We start from the raw sequence: 22,448 nt of genomic DNA on the forward strand, positions 1-22,448 counted from the left end.
ACAATTTTAATTCAGGTCTTTATTGCTTTTAATGAACTTTTTAAAAGTCACATTTATTCAGGTATAATTTACATACACCCACCAGAATTCATCCTTTCAAGTGTACAATACTGCAAGTTTTGAGAAATGCATAGTCATATTAACCACCACCACCACAATCAAGTTATAGAGCATTTTCATTATCCCAGAGAGTTCCTTCTAGTCACTTTGCAGTCATTCCTTTCTCCTGACCCCCAGACAACCACTGTTCTGATTTTGTTGTTGCCTCTATCAGTAGTGTTTCCCCTTTTTATTGTGTAGTAGTCCCTTGTATGAATATACAACAGACAGCTTATCTGTTCACCAATTGATAGAAGTTTTGGTTGCTTCCAGTTTCTAGATATTATGAATCAAGTTGCTATAAATGTTTCTATATAGGTCTTTTTGTAGATAGATGTTTTGATTCCCTTGGATAATACCCAAAAGAGAATTGCTGGGCTGTGTGGTATGTGTGTTAACTTTATAAGTTTCCAAACTTTTCCAAAGTGCTGTACCATTTTGCTTTCTTAGGAGCAATATATAAGGGTTTTAGTTACTTCATGCTTACCAAATACTTGGTATTTTCAATATTCTTAAATTTAGCCATTCTTTTCCATGTGTAGTGATATATACTTGGGTTTTAATTTAAATTTTCTTGATGAATAGTAATGTTGAGCATTCTTTTATATTCTTATTTGTGTTACATCTATCTTCTTTGGTGAAGTGTCCAAATCTTTTGTCCTTTTTTTTTTTTTTTTTTTCGGTATGTGGGCCTCTCACTGTTGTGGCCTCTCCCGTTGCGGAGCACAGGCTCCGGATGTGCAGGCTCAGAGGCCATGGCTTACAGGCCCAGCCGCTCCGCGGCATGTGGGATCTTCCTGGACTGGGGCACAAACCCGTGTCCCCTGCGTCGGCAGGCGGACTCTCAACCACTGCGCCACCAGGGAAGCCCTCTTTTGTCCATTTTTAAAATTGGGTTGCTTTTCTTGGGTTGGTTGATAAAGTTTTTTATAAGATATGTTTATCACAAATATTTCCTCTTAGTCTGTGTCTTGCTTTTCATTTACATGATAGTGTCTTTTGAATAGCATATTTAACGTGCTTTTAAATATTGTTCTCTATCCTTGCTTATTTTCTGCTTACGTTAGTATAAGCCATATTTTCTTGAAACTTTTTAAAATAGATTTCCACAAACATTTATTAAATGAAAAATAGTTTTCAAAAATACCTTATTTTTGTAATATATAACTTACATATTTCTGTCTTTCAATTACTAGGGAGAGTTTAAGAGGTTACATTTTGGGAATGGACTTAACTTTTGTAGTGGCAATGAAGAACTTCCACTTTCTATGATATGGCAAAACAGCATGAATTACTTTTATAATTAAAAAGCTATCTTATACTTTAGAAAACAAAAGATAACATAGGCAAAATTAAAAGACAAATTATAAGCTCATAAAAAATTGAAATACATACTGAAAGCAATGGACTGCTAGCCACACATAATATATGAGTTTCTACAAATCAATAAAGGGGGTTATTTGAAAATTAAAACTGTCAAAGAAAATAAATTGACAGCAGCAGAAGAAATGAAACTGGCCAATAAACATGAAAAATTATACTCAACTTCACTAACAATTGAAGAAAAAAATTAAAATGCCAATGATGTACTACCTGTCCCCTGTAAGACTGGAAAAGATGAAAAAGATCTCTACTATCCTGTGCGGGAAGAAGACAAATGTGGGGAGAAGGCAAAGGTGGGATATCAGTTTCTAAGCTCTTTTTAAAAAAAAAAAATTTTTTTTTTTACATCTTTATTGGAGTATAATTGCTTTACAGTGGTGTGTTAGTTTCTGCTTTATAACTAAGTGAATCAGTTATACATATACATATGTTCCCATATCTCTTCCCTCTTGCGTCTCCTCCCTCCCACCCTCCCTATCCCACCCCTCTTAAGCTTTTTCTAAGGAATAATTTGATAATATCCATCAAGATGGAAAATGTGAATTGTGATAAGATTTGGAGAAATAAGCACTTTCAGGCATTGTTGGTGGGAATGTAAATTGGTACCACTCTGTGGAGGGCAATTTGGCATTATTTTACAAATTATAAACACAGATAGATACTCTGACCAGTAACCCACTTTAAGGAACTTCTCTGACACATGTATCCACACATGGAAATAGCCAAGGAACAAAGTTTATTTACTGCAGCATTGTATACAATAGCAACAGATATGCTTTCTTGAATTTTATTTTTAGCACTGAAACAAGGACAGTCTGAATATGTGTTCTTTTTCCTTAAAAAAAAAAAATTCACAGCTATGTTCCTCATCTTTTTATGTTCTACAACAGAGATTAGCAAACTGTAACCAGAGGGCCAAATCTAGTCCCTCGTCTGTTTTTGTTTTTTAAAATTTTAAATTTAATTTAATTTTAGAATTTTTATTTTATATTGGAGTATAGTTGATCTTGGCCTGTTTTTTTTTTTTTAATGACATTTGAACTAAAGATTTTACAATGTTAAAGGATTGTAAAACAAAATACAGCAAAGAAGAATATGTGACAAAGATTGTACATGACCTGCAAACCTTAACGTTTTTCCTATCTGGCCCTTTACAAAGGGAAAGTTTGCTGACCCCTAGTCTAGAATCTCTTCCTTGTCATTTTACTCTCCTTGCGTGGTGACAAAGGCTGTGAATAGATTCTTCTTGTATCTCCTCACTTCCTTAAAGATAATAGCTTGTAGCTAGTGGAAGGAGACTATGGTGTGAGGGAGTTTCAAGGGGCTTGCTTCTGGGAGTAATCCTTGCAAGGGAGTTTCCTCTTTATGTGATGCATATTCTGTTTTCCAGGAAGCTATTTTGTTAGGGTTCTGACTAGTTGGTGCATCTTTGTTTTGTTGACCCCTGTGTCATCTCTTAAACATCCTTTTTAGCTGCCAGCTGCCTACTGTGATAAATGTTTCCATAAGAGCAGCCTTTCTACTTTGAGAATGTGCTGCCCTAGGAATTCTTGGTTTGTGGGATATTTTCACATGAGGCTGTTGTACCCTTTTTTGGGAGGTATTTTTCTTATCACTCTAGTTTTTTTTCTTCTAGAAATTTCTGGGTAGTTTTTACCTTTCAGTTCTTTCGGTTTCTAATTCTGATACTTCTCCCCTATTGTTACGTTTTTCCAGGTTATTTCTTTTGATATTTGGACTAGGGAAATCTAATGCGTAACTCACATTTTTTGTAGAAGTCTTCTATTATATTTCCTGTTTTTAAGTTCTAAGGACCCTGTCTTTACATTCTTTTTGCACTGTCTTCAGGATCTCCCCTACATTGACTGAATACATTTTAACATTCTTGGGTGATCTTTCACAAGTCCTTAATTTCTAAAGTCTTATGTTTATATTCTTCTCCTAAACTTCAAAGGCCTTTATAGTTGTCATCATCTTTCTGTCTGACTTCACAACATGAAGGTTTCATTGCAGTTAGTTCATTGTCCCCACTTCCTTCCTTCCCCAGTACTTGGTCCTTCTCTCCATCCTTACCTGTATTCCGTACAAGTGTTCTCCCTGCCTCTCCAGTTTCTTCCAGATCCCTCCTTCAGAATTCAACTCAAGCATCTTCCTTGCTTAAATCTCACTTAGAGTACTGAAGCAGTCTGTTTTCCCCCACTATTCATGCTAAATCCGCTTAATACCTTCCTGATGCATTTTGACTAAAACTCAAATGCTTTGCTATGATTTGTAAAGTCCTATGTGATCTGGCCCCTGCCCATTTCTTCTCTTCTTAGTATGCTCTAGCAAAACGGCTGAGGGATTTTATACAGTACTTTTCTCCTGCTTAGAATGCTCTTCCCTGCCCGTTGCTACCTGCTCCCGCCTCACAAACATGGTTAGCTTATTTTTATGCTTAGGTTACCACCGAAATATTGCTTTTCTAGAGAGGCTCTCCAAACTAGGGCTCTCCCCTTATTTGCTCCCTCAACACCTTTTATTCATTGTTAAATGCTGAGCTCCTGTTGTTCTGCTGTTAGAATTAAGACTTGAATTATTCCTAACTCAACATTATCATAAAGGAAGCTATTGGGAATAATCAGAACAAGGACTTGGTTTTTGCTAATCATCCTTATTGGTTGGCTGTTCTTGATCATATTTCTCTAATCCTCAGAAGATATGAAAATGTACTGTTTAGATATTTAGGTTCATTGTCTTTTAGCATGGTACTTGTCTGTGAGATCATATAAAGTCATGAAGCTGATAATCTGCACTTGAGTGATAGAGTAATTTTATCACATTAATAAACAAAAATATACATTTTAATGGAAGGGAAGAGTTATTTCGGTTTAGTAAAATATTTAGTCCTGGATAGAAATCTTCTGTGGCTTTAGTTTTGTTTGACAGATACATTATTTTGTAAAGTTATTAGTAGCTTCCAAACCTTTAGTATGTGAGTAGGTATAAAAAAATCAGAAAAGGTGTAAGAATATTTCTCTTGAGCATTTTGGTTAGTAATAATTAAAACACATGCTAAACTTATACTAACTTAACTCGTAATGAATTTGAAATATTCAATGTATTCAACTCAAATGTACTCATTACAGTTAGCTATCAAGATTTTATACCCCTCAAATAATCTTAAACAGCCCTTGGAAATAAAGAAGTAGTAATAATAACAACTACTTATTTCACATACTGTGCTAGCTGCACATAGATATGTATTGTTTTTAATCTTCACCCCAATCCTATAAGTATTGTTTCTCTGGGTTTTTTAGTGGAGGAAACCAGGACGCAGCAAAGGTATAAAGCTGGTCCGTGCACTCTGTCTCAGGAGCACCTCTGCATAGTGCTACCATCTAGTTCCATCTACTAATTTGGAAAAAAATGGGGAGACTGAGTCTAGTGAAGCCAAAGGGCTTGCTCATCGTCACATAGCTAGTTAGCAGCAGAGTGAGCACTTGGATCCCTGGCCTCCTGACTCACATTCCGGTGCGCTTTTCACTGTATCAGGACACCTTGGCTCCTGAGCCCCAAGTGACAGCCCCAAACAACTGTGTTTATCTGTCTTGCATGTCCCAGCTTGTTTTGCTAGCAGAGCAAAAACTACTTAAAAGGATCCTCAGTCTTCACCTTCCCACTCACCTCCACTTACACACATATACTCCCACTTGCCCCATGAATAACTTCACAGAAAGAATTGTGCAATGTCACTAAGCCTTCCTCTGGTGTCAGAGTTACTCCCTGAGAGAACATTCACTTCCTCATTACTCCAGTTTACTGTCAGATTGGCTTTCGCCCTCTTCTCTTTGATCAGAATCTTAGTTGTTTAGGCAGGAATTTGAGGAGCAGATGTTATACCCCTTGAACAAGCCCTTTAATTCTTCTTAGTACTGTGTCTAATGACTCTTAATCCTGTCCTTTTAACTCTGTGGCTAGCAGAATTAAGAGCAGAGTGGGACAGGAATGGGGAGCTTGATGCTGAACATTTCATTTTAATGTTGGCAAAGAGAGCATGTGAAATGAGACAGAGGGTAAACGTTAGGCTTTCCTGTAAAGCTAAAAAGCAAGATGAATATTAGTGTGGGATTGCTGAGATTTTGTATTTCCCTCCAAATGTAAATAGAGCAATTTGGTAGAGCAAAGAGCCAGAGAAATGGAGCCATTGAACTGTTGCTACTACCCAGTCTTCCTAAAGTTTGCTGTGTTTTTTAAGATTTTCATTTCCCTTTGGAAATGAAAATGGTTCACCAGAAAAAAAAAAGTTATTGCTTAAAGTATTTGATCTTCCATGGTTATTGAAGAAAATTAAGACTTCTCCAAAATGGGAGTACTGTTAGCAAAGATACACCCTGTGAACTAATTGGTTCATTCTATTCTTACTTTACAGACTTTGGTCTGGCAGTCTGAACTGACTAATTATCAAAGATCTGATCTGTTTGTTCATGTAGTTAAAAAATTGCACTAAACGGCCTATAATTTTCTCAGTTCCTAATTAATTGCTTGAGATATGGTATATCAGAGGCTGATGAGGAGAGAGAAATCACACAGTAATTTGAATAGGGAAAGGTTATTATAAAGAATTATTGCCCGTAACAGGGGATTGACGTAATGAGGGATTTGGTCCTAAAAAGTAAAGTGAACTCTAAAGAATATAGGAATAGCAGATAAGAAGAGTAGCCTTACTCCTAGCATATAGATAGAATATTTAAGGAAGAGGCTTCCAGGATTGGGCTCCAGACCTTATTTGCGAGGGCAAGGCTGTGGCTCACTAAAGATAAAGAAGCTTCTGTGGTGCTGTGACAGGAGAACTTGCCAGAAACTTTTTTCACCAGTTCACTCTGGTACAAAACTGTCTGAGGGAGGTGCTGGGGAATCTACTGGGTGCTGCTGGCTACTGATTGCTGTGCACACTTCAGGAGCCTGGTAGTGGAGAAGCCACACAAACTGTAGGAGTTGGACACTGGAGAAGCCATGTGTGGTGCAGGAACCTACCAAGAGGAGCACACAAGACCCAGGGAGGAATACCCCTTTCTCCTGCAGTGTCCCTCCAGCATTCTCTAACTTAACATCATGCCAGACTTAACATCATGCCACGTGGCCCAGGGAAAATATTTAAAGGACCCAAATCTGTTTTTGCACAGCAGGCAGTGAAGGGTGAATTTGGAAATGAGAGGCAGTAGATGGACAACTGACACATTTGATCAAACAAATAATTTTATATTTTATTATTATTGATGCCTCCTATGGACTTAATTTAAATTTGGGACCCTGATCAGAATCTTGCCCAGGACCTCATTCCTTTCCAGTGTTTCAGAAAGGATGTCATGAGTCCAGAGAGACTTTTCTTTTTTAGGAAGGAAGGATCCTGGGCAGTAGCCCCACCTTTGCTTCTGTAGGTTCCTTTTTCATGAGCATCTCGTTTGGGAGCTTCAATTTCTCATCTATCTTGACACTTTGATCTTGGGCATTGTGGTGAAATTCCTCACATTTTCACACATTCTAACCTCAGAGCTCACTCAGATCTTTGTTTGAATTATCTTTGCCATTGGAAGCAGTACTCTGAATTCGTACATTAAGAATGGCCTTTTCCAGAATAAATATTTCAAAAACTATCAGCTAGAATTTCAGCATTTTAGGAGAAACAGTCACTATAAATTTTGAGCAGCAGTTTCTAGTTAGTGGTGGCTCTGCATAAAGGCAGTTTCATTGGTAAGTATCCAATTTGGATCTGATAACCAACCAGGAAGAATAACTCTACTGAGGCCTAGTTAGACATCCATAAATTTTAGCGTTTTGTATATATTCTATTTTTAGAAGATAAAATTATCATGAGTTAATAGTTTTTTATGAAATACCAATTTATTTCTCAGCCTTAAAATTATAAACTTAGAAGGTAAATTGGACTAAATGGCCTAACATTTTGTTAAAATTGTTTTATTGTTGAAGTTAATTTTATTTTGAGTTTGGCCTGTTAGGATAAATTAAGGAATTTAATTAATTTTGTAAAAAGATTTTTTTTTATTTATTTAGGTTGCGCCGGGTCTTAATTGCAGCATGTGAGATCTTCATTGCGGCATGCGGGATCTTTTACTTGCAGCATGCAGACTTCTTAGTTGCGGCATGCATGCAGGATCTAGTTCCCTGACCAGGGATAGAACCTGGGCCCCCTGCATTGGGAGTGTGGAGTCCTAGCCACTGGACCACCAGGGAAGTCCCTTTAATTAATTTTTTGACAGAAGAATTACATTCATAAGGGACGGTATAGCTGGAGACAGCTTTAAAAAAAAGATGATCATTTTAATTTTTGATAGAGAAATTTTATGTTTTGGGCTTTGATTATTAAGTTGGTTCTCTACCAGATTTTTTTAATTAAATTATAGTTGATTTACAATATTAGTTTCAGTTGTATAACATAGTGATTCAATATTTTTATAGATTATACACCCTTTGAAGTTATTATAAAATATTGGCTATTTTTCCTATGCTGTACAATATATCCTTGTATCTTTAGTTATTTTATCCATAGTAGTTTGTAGCTCTTAATCCCCTACCCCCATCTTGCCCCTTTCCCCATCCCTCCTCCCACTGGTAACCATTAGTTTGTTCTTTATATCTGTTAGTCTGTTTCTGTTTTGTTACATTTGTTTTATTTTTAGAGTCCACATGTGATAACATATAGTATTTGTCTTTCTCTGTCTGACTTATTTCACTAAGCATAATACACTCTTGATCCATTCATGTTGTTGCAAATGGAAAAATTTTATTCTTTTTTTATGGCTGAGTAATATTCCATTGTGTGTCTGTGTGTGTATATGTATATATATTACAGAATTCATTGAGTTTGTGTATTAATATCTATTTAGGGTGTTTAATTATTTGCTTTCCATTCATATTTGTTTAGGGATATCTTTTTTAAGAGAATGACACCTGTGATAGCATACCTTTAAGATTGCTCTGATGTGAGATACTTTACTTTGCCATGTGTGAAAAATGTTAGATACTATGTTTTAGCATGGTAATAAAATTTTTACCTGAGGAGTTTACTTCAGTAGTCATTTCTAAATTTGTGACTGAAAGTCACATTTAGGGAGCTGCACAGTGGCTTTTTTAGTATTGGAAGGTATTATTGTCCCAGTAGACTTTTATAGATTTCATTAGGCTTTGTTTTCTTTTGTTTTTAAAGAACATTTTACATAGCTTAGTATTTCATTGTTCATCCATCTTATGAGGCAATGTGAATCTTCTGTTGTTCCAAACTTGATACTGTTTTATATTTATTTCATATTGTTAACAGCTGCACTATTCAGTTCATTAGCCACTAGCCACATGTGGCTATTTAAATTTAAATAAAATTAAATTAAAAATTAAGTTCCTGGGCCTCCCTGGTGGCGCAAGTGGTTGAGAGTCCGCCTGCCGATGCAGGGGATGCGGGTTCGTGCCCCGGTCTGGGAGGATCCCATATGCCGCGGAGTGGCTAGGCCCGTGAGCCATGGCCGCTGAGCCTGCGCGTCCGGAGCCTGCGCGTCCGGAGCCTGTGCTCCGCAACGGGGGAGGCCACAACAGTGAGAGGCCCGCGTACTGCAAAAAAAAAAAAAAAAAAAAAATTAAGTTCCTTAGTTGCACTAGTGATATTTCAAGTGCTTGATAGACACTTGTGGCTAGTGGCTACCATGGACAGCATAGATATAGAATACTTCCATCATTACAGAAAGTCCTCTTGAAAAGTCCTGGTCTTATAGGATGTGAGATGGTGCTTCTCACATATAGTCATCTCTCTGTATCTGTGGGTTCCTTATCTGTGGATTCAGCCAACCACGGATGGAATCCATGGATGTGGAACCTGCGGGTACAGAGGGCTGACTGTACTATGGCGTTTTATATAGGTGACTTGACCATCTGCAGATTTTGGTATGTGGGTTGGTAGTCTGGAACCGATCCCCCTTGGATACTGACAAACGTGACTATATTGAAATTGTTGATGTGATAGCTTTCTTCCTCACAGAGGGTAGATTTTTTCATTCCACCATCCCAGTAATAATTTTCCAGGCTCTTTGAGAATTTTATGATTTACTCTTTTTGGTTAAAATAATATATAATTTATTTTGCCCTAACACTTATATCTGTATATTTTTCAAACCCTATGTTGTGGAGGTAACTACTGTTAACATTGTGGTATTTATCCTTCTAGTCTTTTTTACTCACATATGTAAATATTTTTATTTTACAAAACTAGTACCATTCTGTACATATTGTTTTATAACCTACTTTTTAATGTTTATACATATCACAAACAGATATAGTTGGAATTATTCTAAAATTTATATCAATTTGACAAGCATTTATAGAACACTTCCCGTGTGCCAGGTATTGTTTTAGGTTTTGGGCATAGAACACTACATAAGTATAGTTCTGTCCTCATGGAGCTTTTGTTCTAGTGAGGGAAGGCCAACTATAAACAAAACATATATAATAACAGATGGTGTTAAGTGCTATGGGGAAATAACAAACAGCTCCATGCTTAGAAACATTTATATACCTTTTTAATTTGTACTTCTGAAGATTTCCTTTAATAACATGTGACTGTCTGACATGTGGCCGTAGCTGTGGTGGGTTCAGGATGTATCCCCAAAGCATCTTGCCTATAGACTGGCCTCAAGCCTATAAAGTAGTCTCATGGGCTTGTTCCTCCTAACTGTGGTCCCCTACACTGTCTGGTAATTGGCCATGTTTTTAAATGTTTACATAGGACATTTGCATATATTTTGTGAAGTGTCTCTTCCTTTTGCACGCTTTTTAGTGGGTTGTTGGTCATTTTGTTTTTAATTGTTGTACTTTAGGATTTCTTTACATATATTAGATAGGAATCCTTTGTCAGATACATGTTATGAATATTTTCTCCCAGTCTTTTTTTTTTTTTTTTTTTTTTTTTTTTTGCGGTATGCGGGCCTCTCACTGTTGTGGCCTCCCCCGTTGCGGAGCACAGGCTCCGGACGCGCAGGCTCCGGACGCGCAGGCTCAGCGGCCATGGCTCACGGGCCCAGCCGCTCCGCGGCATATGGGATCCTCCCAGACCGGGGCACGAACCCATATCCCCTGCATCGGCAGGCGGACTCTCAACCACTTGCGCCACCAGGGAGGCCCTTCTCCCAGTCTTTGACTTGGCCCATTCATATTCTTTTTTTTTTTTTTTTTTTTTTTGCCGTACGCGGGCCTCTCACCGTTGTGGCCTCTCCCGTTGCGGAGCACAGGCTCCGGACGCGCAGGCTCAGCGGCCACAGCTCACGGGCCCAGCCGCTCCGCGGCATATGGGATCCTCCCAGACCGGGGCACGAACCCATATCCCCTGCATCGGCAGGCGGACTCTCAACCACTGCGCCACCAGGGAGGCCCATTCATATTCTTAATAATGTCTTTTAATAAGGTTTATGAAATACTTGAATTATTTTTCCTACTATATTCTGTAATTATAGAAAATCACATGAATCGACTGAATATTAAACCCATATTGCCTTCCTTAAATAATTCTTACTTGATTGTTGTGTATTTACATATTGCTGGATTCAATTTGCTACTATTTTGTTTAGAACTTTTTTTTGTATCTGTGTTCATAAGAGGTATTGGCTATTGTATAGCACAGGGAACTATATTCAATATCCTGTGACAAACCATAATGGAAAAGAATATGAAAAAGAATATATATATGTGTAGCTGAGTCACTTTGCTGTACAGAATAAATTAACACAACATCGTAAATCAACTATACTTCAATAAAATCTAAAAACAAAGGACATTTTATAATGATAAAAGGTGCAGTCCACCAAGAAGATGTTTTAAATGTACTTGCACCTAATGATATACCTCCAAATATATAAAGCAAAAACCAACAAAACTAAAGGAAGAAACAGGCAAATCCACAGTCATACTGGGAGTGTTACTTTCCCAGTAACTGATGTTGCAAAAAAAAAAAAAAAAAAATCAGTAAGGAAATAGAAGATTTGAGCAACATAACATAATTAATAAATGACTAATTTACATATGTTGTTCCAAAATACATTCAGGCATATAAATAATGCTTTTAAAATTGACATATACTGGTCTGTAAATCAAGTCTCAATAAATGCCCAAAGTCTAAATGTTCTCTAATCCTAGTGGAATTAAGTGAGAAAGCAATTCTAAAAAATAATTTGAAAACCACCAAATGTTTGAAAATTAAGCAATAATTAAGTAAATAATCCCTAGGTCAAAGAAGAAAACACAAGAGAAATTAGAAAGTATTTTTAATTGGGTGATAATGAAAAGACAATGGATTAGAACTTGTGACATGCAGCCAAAGCCATATTTAGAAGAAAATTTACATACTTAAATGCATATATTACCAAAAAAACATTTTAATGATCTAAACATCCATTTCAAAAAGCTAGAAAAAATAGTAAATTATATCCAAAAATCTCCAGAGAACAGAAAAAGTAGTAATGATTTCCAGTTTTTTTCATGAGAACAGAAATACTTTGATACCAAAACCTGATAAGAAACTTTTGTTTATCCATCCTATATATGGTAGTTTGCCTCTGCTAATCTCAAACTCCCATTCCTTCCCTCCCCTACTCCACTTCCCCCTTGGCAACCACAAGTCTGTTCTCTATGTCTGTGAGTCTATTTTTGTTTCATAGATACGTTGATTTGTGTTGTATTTTAGATTCCACATGTAAGTGATATCATATAGGATTTGTCTTTGACTTACTTCACTTAGTATGATAATCTCTAGGTCCATCCGTGTTGCTGCAAATAGCATTATGAAATGTCCTTTTAACCTTCATTAATGTTATTTGCTTTAAAGTCTACTCTGCCTGATATTAGTAAGATATACCAGCTTTCTTTTAGTCGGTATTTGTGAATTATGTTTTTACATCCTTTTGCTTTCACACTTTCCTCTCTGTATGAAGTGTCTCTTTTAAGTGAAAGCTTATTTTTTAATCATTCTTACAAACTTTGCCTTTTAATTGTAATACTTAATTTAATTATATTTAATGTTATTGCTGATAAGTTTGAGCATAAGTCATCCATCTGATTCATTGTTTTCTATTTGTCCAGCCTGTTTGATTTCCCATTTACTGTCCTTTCCTTTGCATTAAATTTTTTAATTATTTATTTATTTATTTATTTATGGCTGCATTGGGACTTTGTTGCTGCGGGTGCTTTCTTTAATTGCGTTGAGTGGGCTTCTTATTGCGGTGGCTTCTCTTGTTGCAGAGCATGGGCTCTAGGTGTGCAAGCTTCGGTAGTTGTGGCATGTGGGCTCAGTAGTTGTGGCACATGGGCTTCAGTAGTTGTGGCTCGCAGGCTCTAGAGCACAGGCTCGGTAGTTGTGGTGCACAGGCTTAGTTGCTCCACGGCATGTGGGATCTTCCTGGACCAGGGCTCGAATCCATGTCCCCTACATTGGCAGGTGGACTCCCAATCACTGTACCACCAGGGAAGTCCCTGCGTTAATTTTTTAATACTATATATTCTCCTCTCAGTTGGCTTGTTAGTGTCTTTTACTGTTCCTTTAGTGGTTACCCTAAAGATTACATCATATATTCCAATAAAAGACTGAAATTTTATTAAAAATTAGTACTTTTACCCCTTCCCAGTCAATACAAAGACTTTAGAACATTTACCATATGTAACTACATTTATCCTCTCCTGCACTTTTGCAGTTCTTTCCATGTATTTCAATTATATATATGGGTATGTGTGTGTATATACATTTTAAATTCCATCAGATATATTGTTGTTTTATGAAGTCAGTAGTCATTGAGATTTACTTATATATCCTCCCTTTCTGTTATTTTTCATACCATACTCTGTCTGTATGCTTTTATCTGGGGTCATTTTCTTTCTGCCTGAGGGTTCTTTCCATTAGTATATACAGCTGTTGACAAACTCTTTTGGCTTCTATTTTTCGGGAAATTATTTTGTCTTTATTTTTAGTGATCCTATAATTCCATCTAGGTAGTTATTTTTATTCAGAACTTTGAAGATATCATTGCGTTGTCCTCTGGCTTTTGTTGCTTCTTTGCAAAAGTCTTCCATTAAGTTTTATTTTTACCCTTTTGAAGGAATTTTTTCCCCCACTCTGGCTGTTTTAAACGTTTTACTTTTGTCTTTAAGTTTTCAGCAGTTTTACTATGATATGCCTGGGTGTGGTTTTCTACTATCCTGCTGGTGTTTATAATACCTACTGAATCTCTGGTTTAGTGTCTTTTATCATTTTTCCAATTTTGACAGTCACCTCTGCACATTTTGCTTCTCACTCCTTCCATTCTTCAATTCCAGTATGAGACGTTTTTACCATATCTTATGTGTATCTTATGTTTTTTTCTGCATTTTCCATTTTTTCTCACCATGCTTCAATCTAAAAATGATCTTTTAACTGTTAATTCTCTGCTATTAAACCCATCTATTAATTCTAAATTTCAGTTATGTATTTTTCATTCTAGAATTTCTTCATATTTTTTTATGATTTTCAGTTCTCTTATAAGATCTCTACCTTGTCACTTAATTTCTTAATTATAGTTATACAAAATTCTATGGCTCATGAGTTCAGTATCTGGTTCTCCCAATTTCTGTGAACCTGGATAAAAATTTCTTTCCTTTCACTAACTTCTAACTGAAATTTAGCATTTCCTTTAATTATGAAAGTAGGCAACAAAGTCACAGGTGTACCTGCAAATTTCAGATGCTTTCATATCACATTACCATTGTTACAGGTATATTGAAAGATATATTGTTTATGATCATCACTGCTTTGAAATTACAGAAGTTATCAGACCTGCCTCTAGGCCTAGTTACTTGATACATTAGTGTAGAAGCTCCATGTTATGTCACAAATTTTTTTTAAAAAATATTTTTATAGTTATTTCTTTATGAATGATTTCCGTGGTGTGTCTAGTGTGTTTTTTAAAATGTGTTTAAAAACATGCTAAGAAGGGCTCCATAGACTTCAGACTATAAAATAGTCCAGGCCAACAAAGCGGTTCTGTACAGAATAGGTCAGATTGTATCATTGCTCAGCTCAAAATGCTCTAGTGGGTTTCCTCTCATTTCTTCTAGAGAGAGTAAAACCAAGGTCCTTTTGGTGCCTTACCTGGCCCTCCATGATCTGCACCACCCCACTGGCTGCATTCTGACCTTATCTCCAACTCCTGTTCTTTTTGCTCATTCTACAGCCACATTGGGAACATACCAAGTATTCTCTTGCTGCAGGTCCTTTCTAGTAACTGTTCCCTCTTCTTGGAACACTCTTCCTGAAAATATCTCCATAACCTACTACTTCAGTTACCTGATAAACTATTCAGTCACTTACTTCCTGAGCACTCCACTTAAAACATTTATTCCTGCCCCCTTGGTACCTACTATCTGCCTTCCCCATTCTGTTTTTCTCTGTACAGTTATCACAGTCTTTCATATTATGTATTTTACATATTTATCAGCTTAGTATTGATTTTGGGAGGGGGTCTTACCATAGGCTTCTGTTACTGGCGGGTTGGACCTTCAGCAATAGTTAGGTCACCTTTGGAGAGCTGTTGTCATTCCCATGCATAACTTTCATCCCTGCTAGCACCACTGTTTCATTTATGAGCCTATTGCATTAAGAGTGGAGTGGACGATGGCAAAAGCTAGCTAATGTCAACTGAACTGGCCAACTAACTTTGCATGGTTGTTCATTGCCTCTTTTAAGGTTGATGCTCTCTGGGGTTAACATGTGATACAAAGAGCTTCATTTTTGGTGTCCACTTTCATATGTCTGTCTATGTGGATCTTCCCCACATCTCCTTTTCTCAGTCTCCTGATCTTTTCTAGGTTTTATCTCTCATCTCCTGGAGAGAGTGTTTCTAACCAATGTAGTTTAGACATTTTGCTCACCTGACATAGTTAACATGCTGTCATGGAGATCATGGACCAGCATGAATTTCTTTGGATTGTCCAGGTCCCTTGGGACTATTTTAAGACAGTGGACTAGAAAATTAACATAGCCCTGGTTCAAGCATGTAAATATATGCTGCTGTTGATTTACATATGAATGTCAACTGCTTTCGGTCTTCCTTCCTAATAGAAGTAGAAACACCTGCTTTAGGGGATCAGTGACTGCATAGCACTCACCTGACAGAGAGCAATAACCCTGTCTTTATATGCTGCTAAATGGGCCCTCCGACTTTCAGTCTGTAGTCTTTAATTGGTGATTAATCATCCTCAGCCTTTCATTGTCTTTCTTTTTTGCGCTGACTGCCCCTAGCAATAGCTACCCAGTTCCACAGTCCTTTCAATTACTTCCTTTCCTGTACCTTTCAAATGCCTGAAGTATTGCACCAGCCAGTGCCTTCCCTTTGACCAACAGTTTTAGCAGTTGCATTTGCGCTGCTGCAGCTTATCAGGGACTATGTACCACCAGTGATGGGGTCCTCATTGCTAACCAGTCAGTGATTGACACCACTGGAGTGGACTTCATAGGTCTACTTTTGCTACCAAGGCTCTCAGGTTAGGTTCCCCCAAAACATTTTGAAGCTTCAGGATTTGCATGTAGGAGGTTTGTTGAGGAGTGCTTCTGGGATCAACCCCTAGGAGAGAAGGTGCAGGGAAACAGCATTAGGAAGATGCAGGAACTGAGTTGCCAGGTAGTTGCAACAGCAGCCTCAGCTGATTCCCACAGGGAGGTCTGAAGCTGGAATAACCCTTCTGAGATATTCCCGATTGAAACAGAGGGCTGGACCATTTTACTGCACATTGACCAGTCATTGACTGTGGGATGCTTTGGGATGGTAACATAACCTTGGATGAGGGAGTTCTCTGCGACTCAAGGAAATTCCTGAGGGTTTAGTTTAGTTTTAAGCCACCAGCAGGCCAAATCCTGGAAGCTTGGGGGAATGAGTACTTCAGTCCTGAAAGGATCGATCCAGGTGGCACACCGAAGCTTTCACTACAGCCACATGGCAAGATCACTTTCAGTGGGGTGGTGAGGGTGGAAAGGATACTACAGTGCTAGAGAAATAAGGAGGGAGATGAAAACTTGTTTAGATAGCTTAGCTGTGAAGGGGAGGAGAGAGAGGGAGAGTAGTCAGAAGTTACTGAGGAGACTGGAAAGGGGTGGGATCCAGAATATAGGTAGTAGATATGCCTGGGGCAGGAAGAGGTTCATTTTCACCATTGTAATCAAACGGAAGAAGCAAGAGAGGTGTTCAGAAGCAGATGCATTTATAACAGTAATCAGAGGAGGTTGAGGCAGTTCTTATATGTTTCTTCTGGGAAAGAGCAGGAAGAACCAACAGCTACAGAGGAGGAGTAGTTTGGGTTGAAGATTTAAGGCAAATAGAGATTTTAATAGATTGCTATGGAGAGTGGGAGGAGAGCTTAACAGGGTAGGCACTGGTGTTGAGGGCCCATTTGAGGTTGATGTTCCTGATTTTGTAGAATTAACAATTTGTGGAGTTGTGTGACTGTTTTTCTGACAGGGATTAATAAGTGAAAGTATAAACATGCTCAGTGTCTTACCAGATTGTCTTTTTTTTTTCCCATAGCCATCAGATCAAGTCATTGCAGTACAGTAACACAGGAGACATGATTCTTGTTGTATCTGGAAGCTCTCAGGCCAAAGTGATTGACAGAGATGGTTTTGAAGTAATGGAGTGTATAAAGGGAGACCAGTATATTGTAGATATGGCCAACACCAAGGTAAGTATGACACAGAGTATTTTAGTGAATTTAATTAATTCAGTACACATTTACTAACAACTTGTTGGTGCTGCCATAATTTACCCCAAAAGTTAATGTCTTAAAAATAATTTATTATTTCTTGCAATTTTGTGCATTGACCAGGAAGTTCTTCTGCTTCATAGTGTCCGCTGGGGCACTAGGATAGTTGTAAAGTCCAGAATGGCCTCACTCTGATGGTTTACAGCTGGTGCTCTCACCAGTGGCATTTCTTTCTCTGTTCCTCTTTCCCTGCCCCTTCTCTCTCTCTCTCTCTCTCTCACACACACACACACACACACACACACACACACACACGTTCACACACACACACACACACACACACACACGTTCTCTCCCTCCAACCCTGCCCCCTTTCTCCTTCCACGTGTCTAGTTTGGGCTTTCTCACAGTGTGGTAGACAACTTAGTGTGGTTTGACTTGCCGCTTGGTGACTAGGTTCCATGAAGGATGAACATTGGAACTTCAGATTCCTTAAGGTCTGGTGTTGAGTCTTACACAGCATCATAGGACCAGCCCAAATTCGGGAACAGAGGAGATAGACTTCACTGTTTGGTTGGTGAATGGCAAGATCACATTGTAAAGTATCATGGGGGTTGGGAGATATGAATGCAGCCATCTTGTGAAATACAGTCTACCACAAACCTACTATGTACTAGGCTTTAGGACAAGAATGAAAGAGGGTCCCATCAATCTTTTTATGTAAAGGATTTTAGTGGTATAATGATATTTTTAAATTAATGTATATTAAATATCAATTAACTGTACTCCCAATAATGCTATGAAATTTAATGGCTTATTTATAATTGCTAACATATATATGGGTTGGCTGCTCTTGCCTGGGCTTGGCTCCAAGCTGCAGATAGAGTGTAGGCTTGTTCCGTGTGACTCTGTTCCTCCTTGTACCAACAGACTACCTGAGGGCATGTTTTTCTTATGGTGATGGCAGAAATACAAGAAGGAAACTCCAACTCTGAAAGCATATTTCAAGCCATTGCTCATATCATGTCCACGAACATTCCACTGACCAAAGCAAATCACATGACCATGAATAACATCTGGTCTCTAGTAAGAGGAACTGTAGTACCACATGTCAGAGGTTGTGGATACAGGGAGGGATGATGGATTGGGAACAATAATGCAATTTTTAATTTAGTGACCACACTGTGCAGCACTTTGTGCATTCTGGATTTTAAAAGGTTTTTATTATGCATTATATCAAGTCTACCACTGTATGAGTGGAAATTAAGACTTTATGTAGTTTTTTTTTTTTTTTTTTTTTTTTTTTTTTTTTTTTTTTTTTGCTGTACGCGGGCCTCTCACTGCTGTGGCCTCTCCCGTTGTGGAGCACAGGCTCCGGACACACAGGCCCCGCGGTCATGGCTCGCGGGCCCAGCCGCTCCGCGGCACGTGGGATCCTCCGGGATCGGGGCACGAACCCGCGTCCCCTGCATCGGCAGGCGGACTCCCAACCACTGCGCCACCAGGGAGGCCCCTTTATGTAGTTTTTATATGTTGTAATATTTCTCTAAGTAAATCTCTCCTATACATCAATAAAAATGATTTAAAGATATGTTAAAGTGTCAGTGCATATGGCTGATGTAGAATTTTGAGCCTTCATTTGAATTCTGATTTTCACTCTCTCTTCCCCTCCTATCTAGTACCTTCTTCTAGTACCTTTGGGTTGTGCCTAAGTCAACATCTTACATGAGATTTGATTGTCTAAGAAAATACACTCGATCCTCATTATTTGTGATTTCTGTATTTGCAAGCTCACCTATTTGCTAAAACTTTTTTGTAACCCCCAAATCAATACTCACAGCCCTTTCATGGTAATTTTCAGACATGCATCTGGCAGAGTGGCAAAAAAGCATTTGATCAAGGCGATGCTCCACCTTCTTGTTTCAGTTCTCATGCTGTAATCAAGTGTCCTTTTGGAGGTCTATTTAGTGCTACATTTTTCTTATTTTTGTGCTTTTGGTTGGTGATCTTGCTGTTTAAAATGGCCCCCAGGACTGAATTGCTGTAGTCCTGTCAAGTGTTACCTAAGTTCAAGGAAGTCTTTGATGTGCCTTATAGAGAAAATACATGTGTTAGATAAACTTCATTCAGGGAAAAGTTATAGTGCTGTTGGCTGTGAGTTCATTGTTAATGACTCAACTATATATGTTAAATAAAAGATGTCCTTAAACACAAACATACATAAAACAAAGTTATGTATTGATTGGTTGACAAAAATGTGACCAGAGACTTGCAGTAATCTAATCCTGTATTTGATAATTCAGTGTTTGCAGAACTTTGTAGACCATAACTACTGTGAGTAATGAGAATTGACTGTAATCTATTTTAGGTGCTCCAGTTGAGCTATTGGAATAAATTAATACAGTGTGTTCCAAACTGCCCTCTGCTGAAGCCTAGTGAAATGCCTCTTAATCCTAATGAGGATCACAGTCTCATGCCTTTCCTTTTGTTTACTGACTGTTTATTGAGTGTCCAGTGTGTGTTAGATGATTCAGACAGCATTCAAATATAATTTAAACATAATGCTATATGCAATTATATTGTAGTGGTGGCTTGAATAGTGTTTCTTTTCCCCCACGTATTCCACTAGAGTTTCTCTCTCCTCATCTTAAAGTCATTGCCTAAGGATTCCACCAAAGATGTTGTTTTGAGGGTGATGGTGATAAGGAAATAAAGCAGATAGGGCTCCAGATCAATCTCCCTATCTTAAACTCAAATAGTTCTGTTTTTATCTGTTTTATTTGAAGCTTTTGGGAATCTAAAACTTTATTTAAACAATGGGTTTGTGGAAAGGAAAGCTTTAAAAGCTCTTACTGAACTTATTCTTTTTTAGTTTATGGTTACCATAGACAATTTTGCTTAAATAATATGAAGAAGAGAAGTTTTTGCCAGTTTCTAAGCTCTTAATGATTTCAGCCGCTCAGGGCTTCTTACATTGTAAAAAGACTAAGACTTTGTGGATTTAGGTTTTAGCCAAGAAAATTTCAAGAAGAAAGAAATCTGGTTGGTTCTGTATCTGGCTGTTTCTGCAGTTTCAGAAATATATATATATTTATTTCAGAAATATATATATATATATATATATATATTACATATAGTAAGATTATTGGGAAAGTAGGACGAGGGTGGATAAACAAATCTATGTAGAAATGTAGGAAATTAAAATATTAAGTTAATTACCAATATGCAAAAAACAACTGTATAGATTGTAACTAAATATTAGAACTCTCCCAATCTTGTCTAATATCATCTCTACTTTGATTTCAAAATCATGGTTAATATTTATTCTCTCCATTTTCCAGAAGCAAATATAATTAACTATTTGTTTAGGAACATTACTTGTAACTTAATTGTAGTCTTTGGCTTGAGTGATGGGTTTTAGAAATGCAAGAATTATTATTTGAAAGAAGCAGATTTCATGGGACACTTTTTCTTAATTTCTAAGCTTCTTTTCTGATTCCAAGAGTAATTATTAACTTGTGGCTTTACTGGAAAGTTCAACAAGTAGGACTTTAAAGGAAACTATTAAATATATCTGATCTATTATGATAAAATATTATGTACTTCAAACATAAACAGGCCTTTCTAATTAGATTATTAAATTGTTATATCGTTAGATTTTTACCTCTAATCTTTGTGTCTTTGTGTGTATGTGTATATTTCTTTTTAATGTGTACCTATAGTAGTACTGAATTTTTTTTTTCTGTTACATACTGCAACACAATGCATTACAGGGAGAGTATTTATATTTATACCTTTAAAAAATAGTTTATTGGGTTTCTAACAGTAATTCTTATTGATTATTAAAAATTTGGAAAAGAAAAAAAGAAAAAATACTCATAATTCTACTACCCAAATATGATCACTATTAAGATGTCAATTTCTGTATTTTTTCCTTTATGCATCTGAAAAAGATTTTTTTCTGATCACACCAGAACCTTTACATCATTTATTGTTTGGAGCCACATTTTACATGTTCTGCAGTCTTGGGATTGTACGCCAGTGCCTCAGGGCCTGTAGTGGGGTGGAATGAGAGGCCTTAGAGTGTGAGTGAGGGCCAGCAGGCCTCCTCCTTCAGCCAGAGAAGTTCCAATTTTGTCTGTTTTATTGGAGAACTGTTGGAGTTCTCTATAATATATCCTTTGAAAATCAGGTTCTGCTGTGTCTTTAGAATATGAAGATCACTGATCTGGGGTTCATGGGATTTATTGGTTATATTATCTGGGAAAATGGGACCTTACTTCTTCAGGTTTAAGTCATTAGGAAAGTAGGACAAGGATAAACAGGAATCAACCCTTAAACCATTCAAAAGCATGCTTTAAAAACTGTAGTTATATTGTCATCTAAAACTTATTTATTCTAAATGAGAATGTTAGTACATTACTTCCAATCAGAGAGTGTTTTTCTTTTTTTTCCGTTCTTTTTTTTTTGACCGCGCCCTGTGGCATGTGGGATCTTAGTTCTCTACCACGGATCAAACCTGCGCCCCCTGCAGTGGAAGGTCAGAGTCTTAACCACTGGACCCCCAGGGAAGTCCCAGAGAGTGTTTTTCTCTATTACTTTAAACTCTTAGACATATACTTTGCCTTCAGCCTTTTTCTTTTTCAACATTAAAACAGTTCTGTGCCATTTATTTCATAATTACTTGGCTAAAGTGGGAGGGGACAGGCTCATGGGACACCAGAATTCTTGAATATTTTAGTGGGCCATCTCTCTGTGAGTGTACTTTAATTATGGAGATTAGAAGCTTTATAAGGAATTCTGGGAAAAAGGTATTTTCAAATGCTGTATTTATATTTGAATAGTACATGTAGTTATTCTGATATCCAGCCACTCGAGAAAATTGCCCTTACTATTTGGAGAAGAAATATTTTAGTCATGTCCTTTTAATGGTAAATATTGTTTCTTAGGAGTAAAATATTGTAAACTGTGAGTTCTAGGTATATTTTTATTTCCTTAAGCATTTGTAACTGATGGTTTTAACTGCAAATATAAACTCTAAAAAATGCAGTGATTTAAAGTACATTGTGTTTCTTTGCAGTTTCTGAATATTTCCAGAGCTTTTTATCTAATAGAAACTCCATAACACTGGTTTCTATCCTTTTGACATATCCCCGTCATTTGGGGGGTACTTTCTTACATTCTGGCACAACAAAAGTTCCTGGCTCAGA

The 22,448-nt window shown here is 37.3% G+C and overlaps 1 protein-coding gene across 2 annotated transcripts in view; it reads left to right on the top strand.

The window, feature by feature from the left end:
• Positions 1 to 22,448, top strand: part of WDR70 (WD repeat domain 70) — a 318,511-nt gene that overhangs the window by 80,563 nt on the left and 215,500 nt on the right. For both annotated transcript variants that reach the window (XM_060092819.1, XM_060092820.1), the window contains exon 8: positions 17,064 to 17,217. In XM_060092819.1, coding sequence (XP_059948802.1) covers positions 17,064 to 17,217 — 154 coding nt within the window. The remainder of the gene's footprint in view (positions 1 to 17,063; positions 17,218 to 22,448) is intronic.

This window comes from Mesoplodon densirostris, chromosome 3 (assembly GCF_025265405.1).
Source record: "Mesoplodon densirostris isolate mMesDen1 chromosome 3, mMesDen1 primary haplotype, whole genome shotgun sequence".
NCBI classification, from domain to species: domain Eukaryota; kingdom Metazoa; phylum Chordata; class Mammalia; order Artiodactyla; family Ziphiidae; genus Mesoplodon; species Mesoplodon densirostris.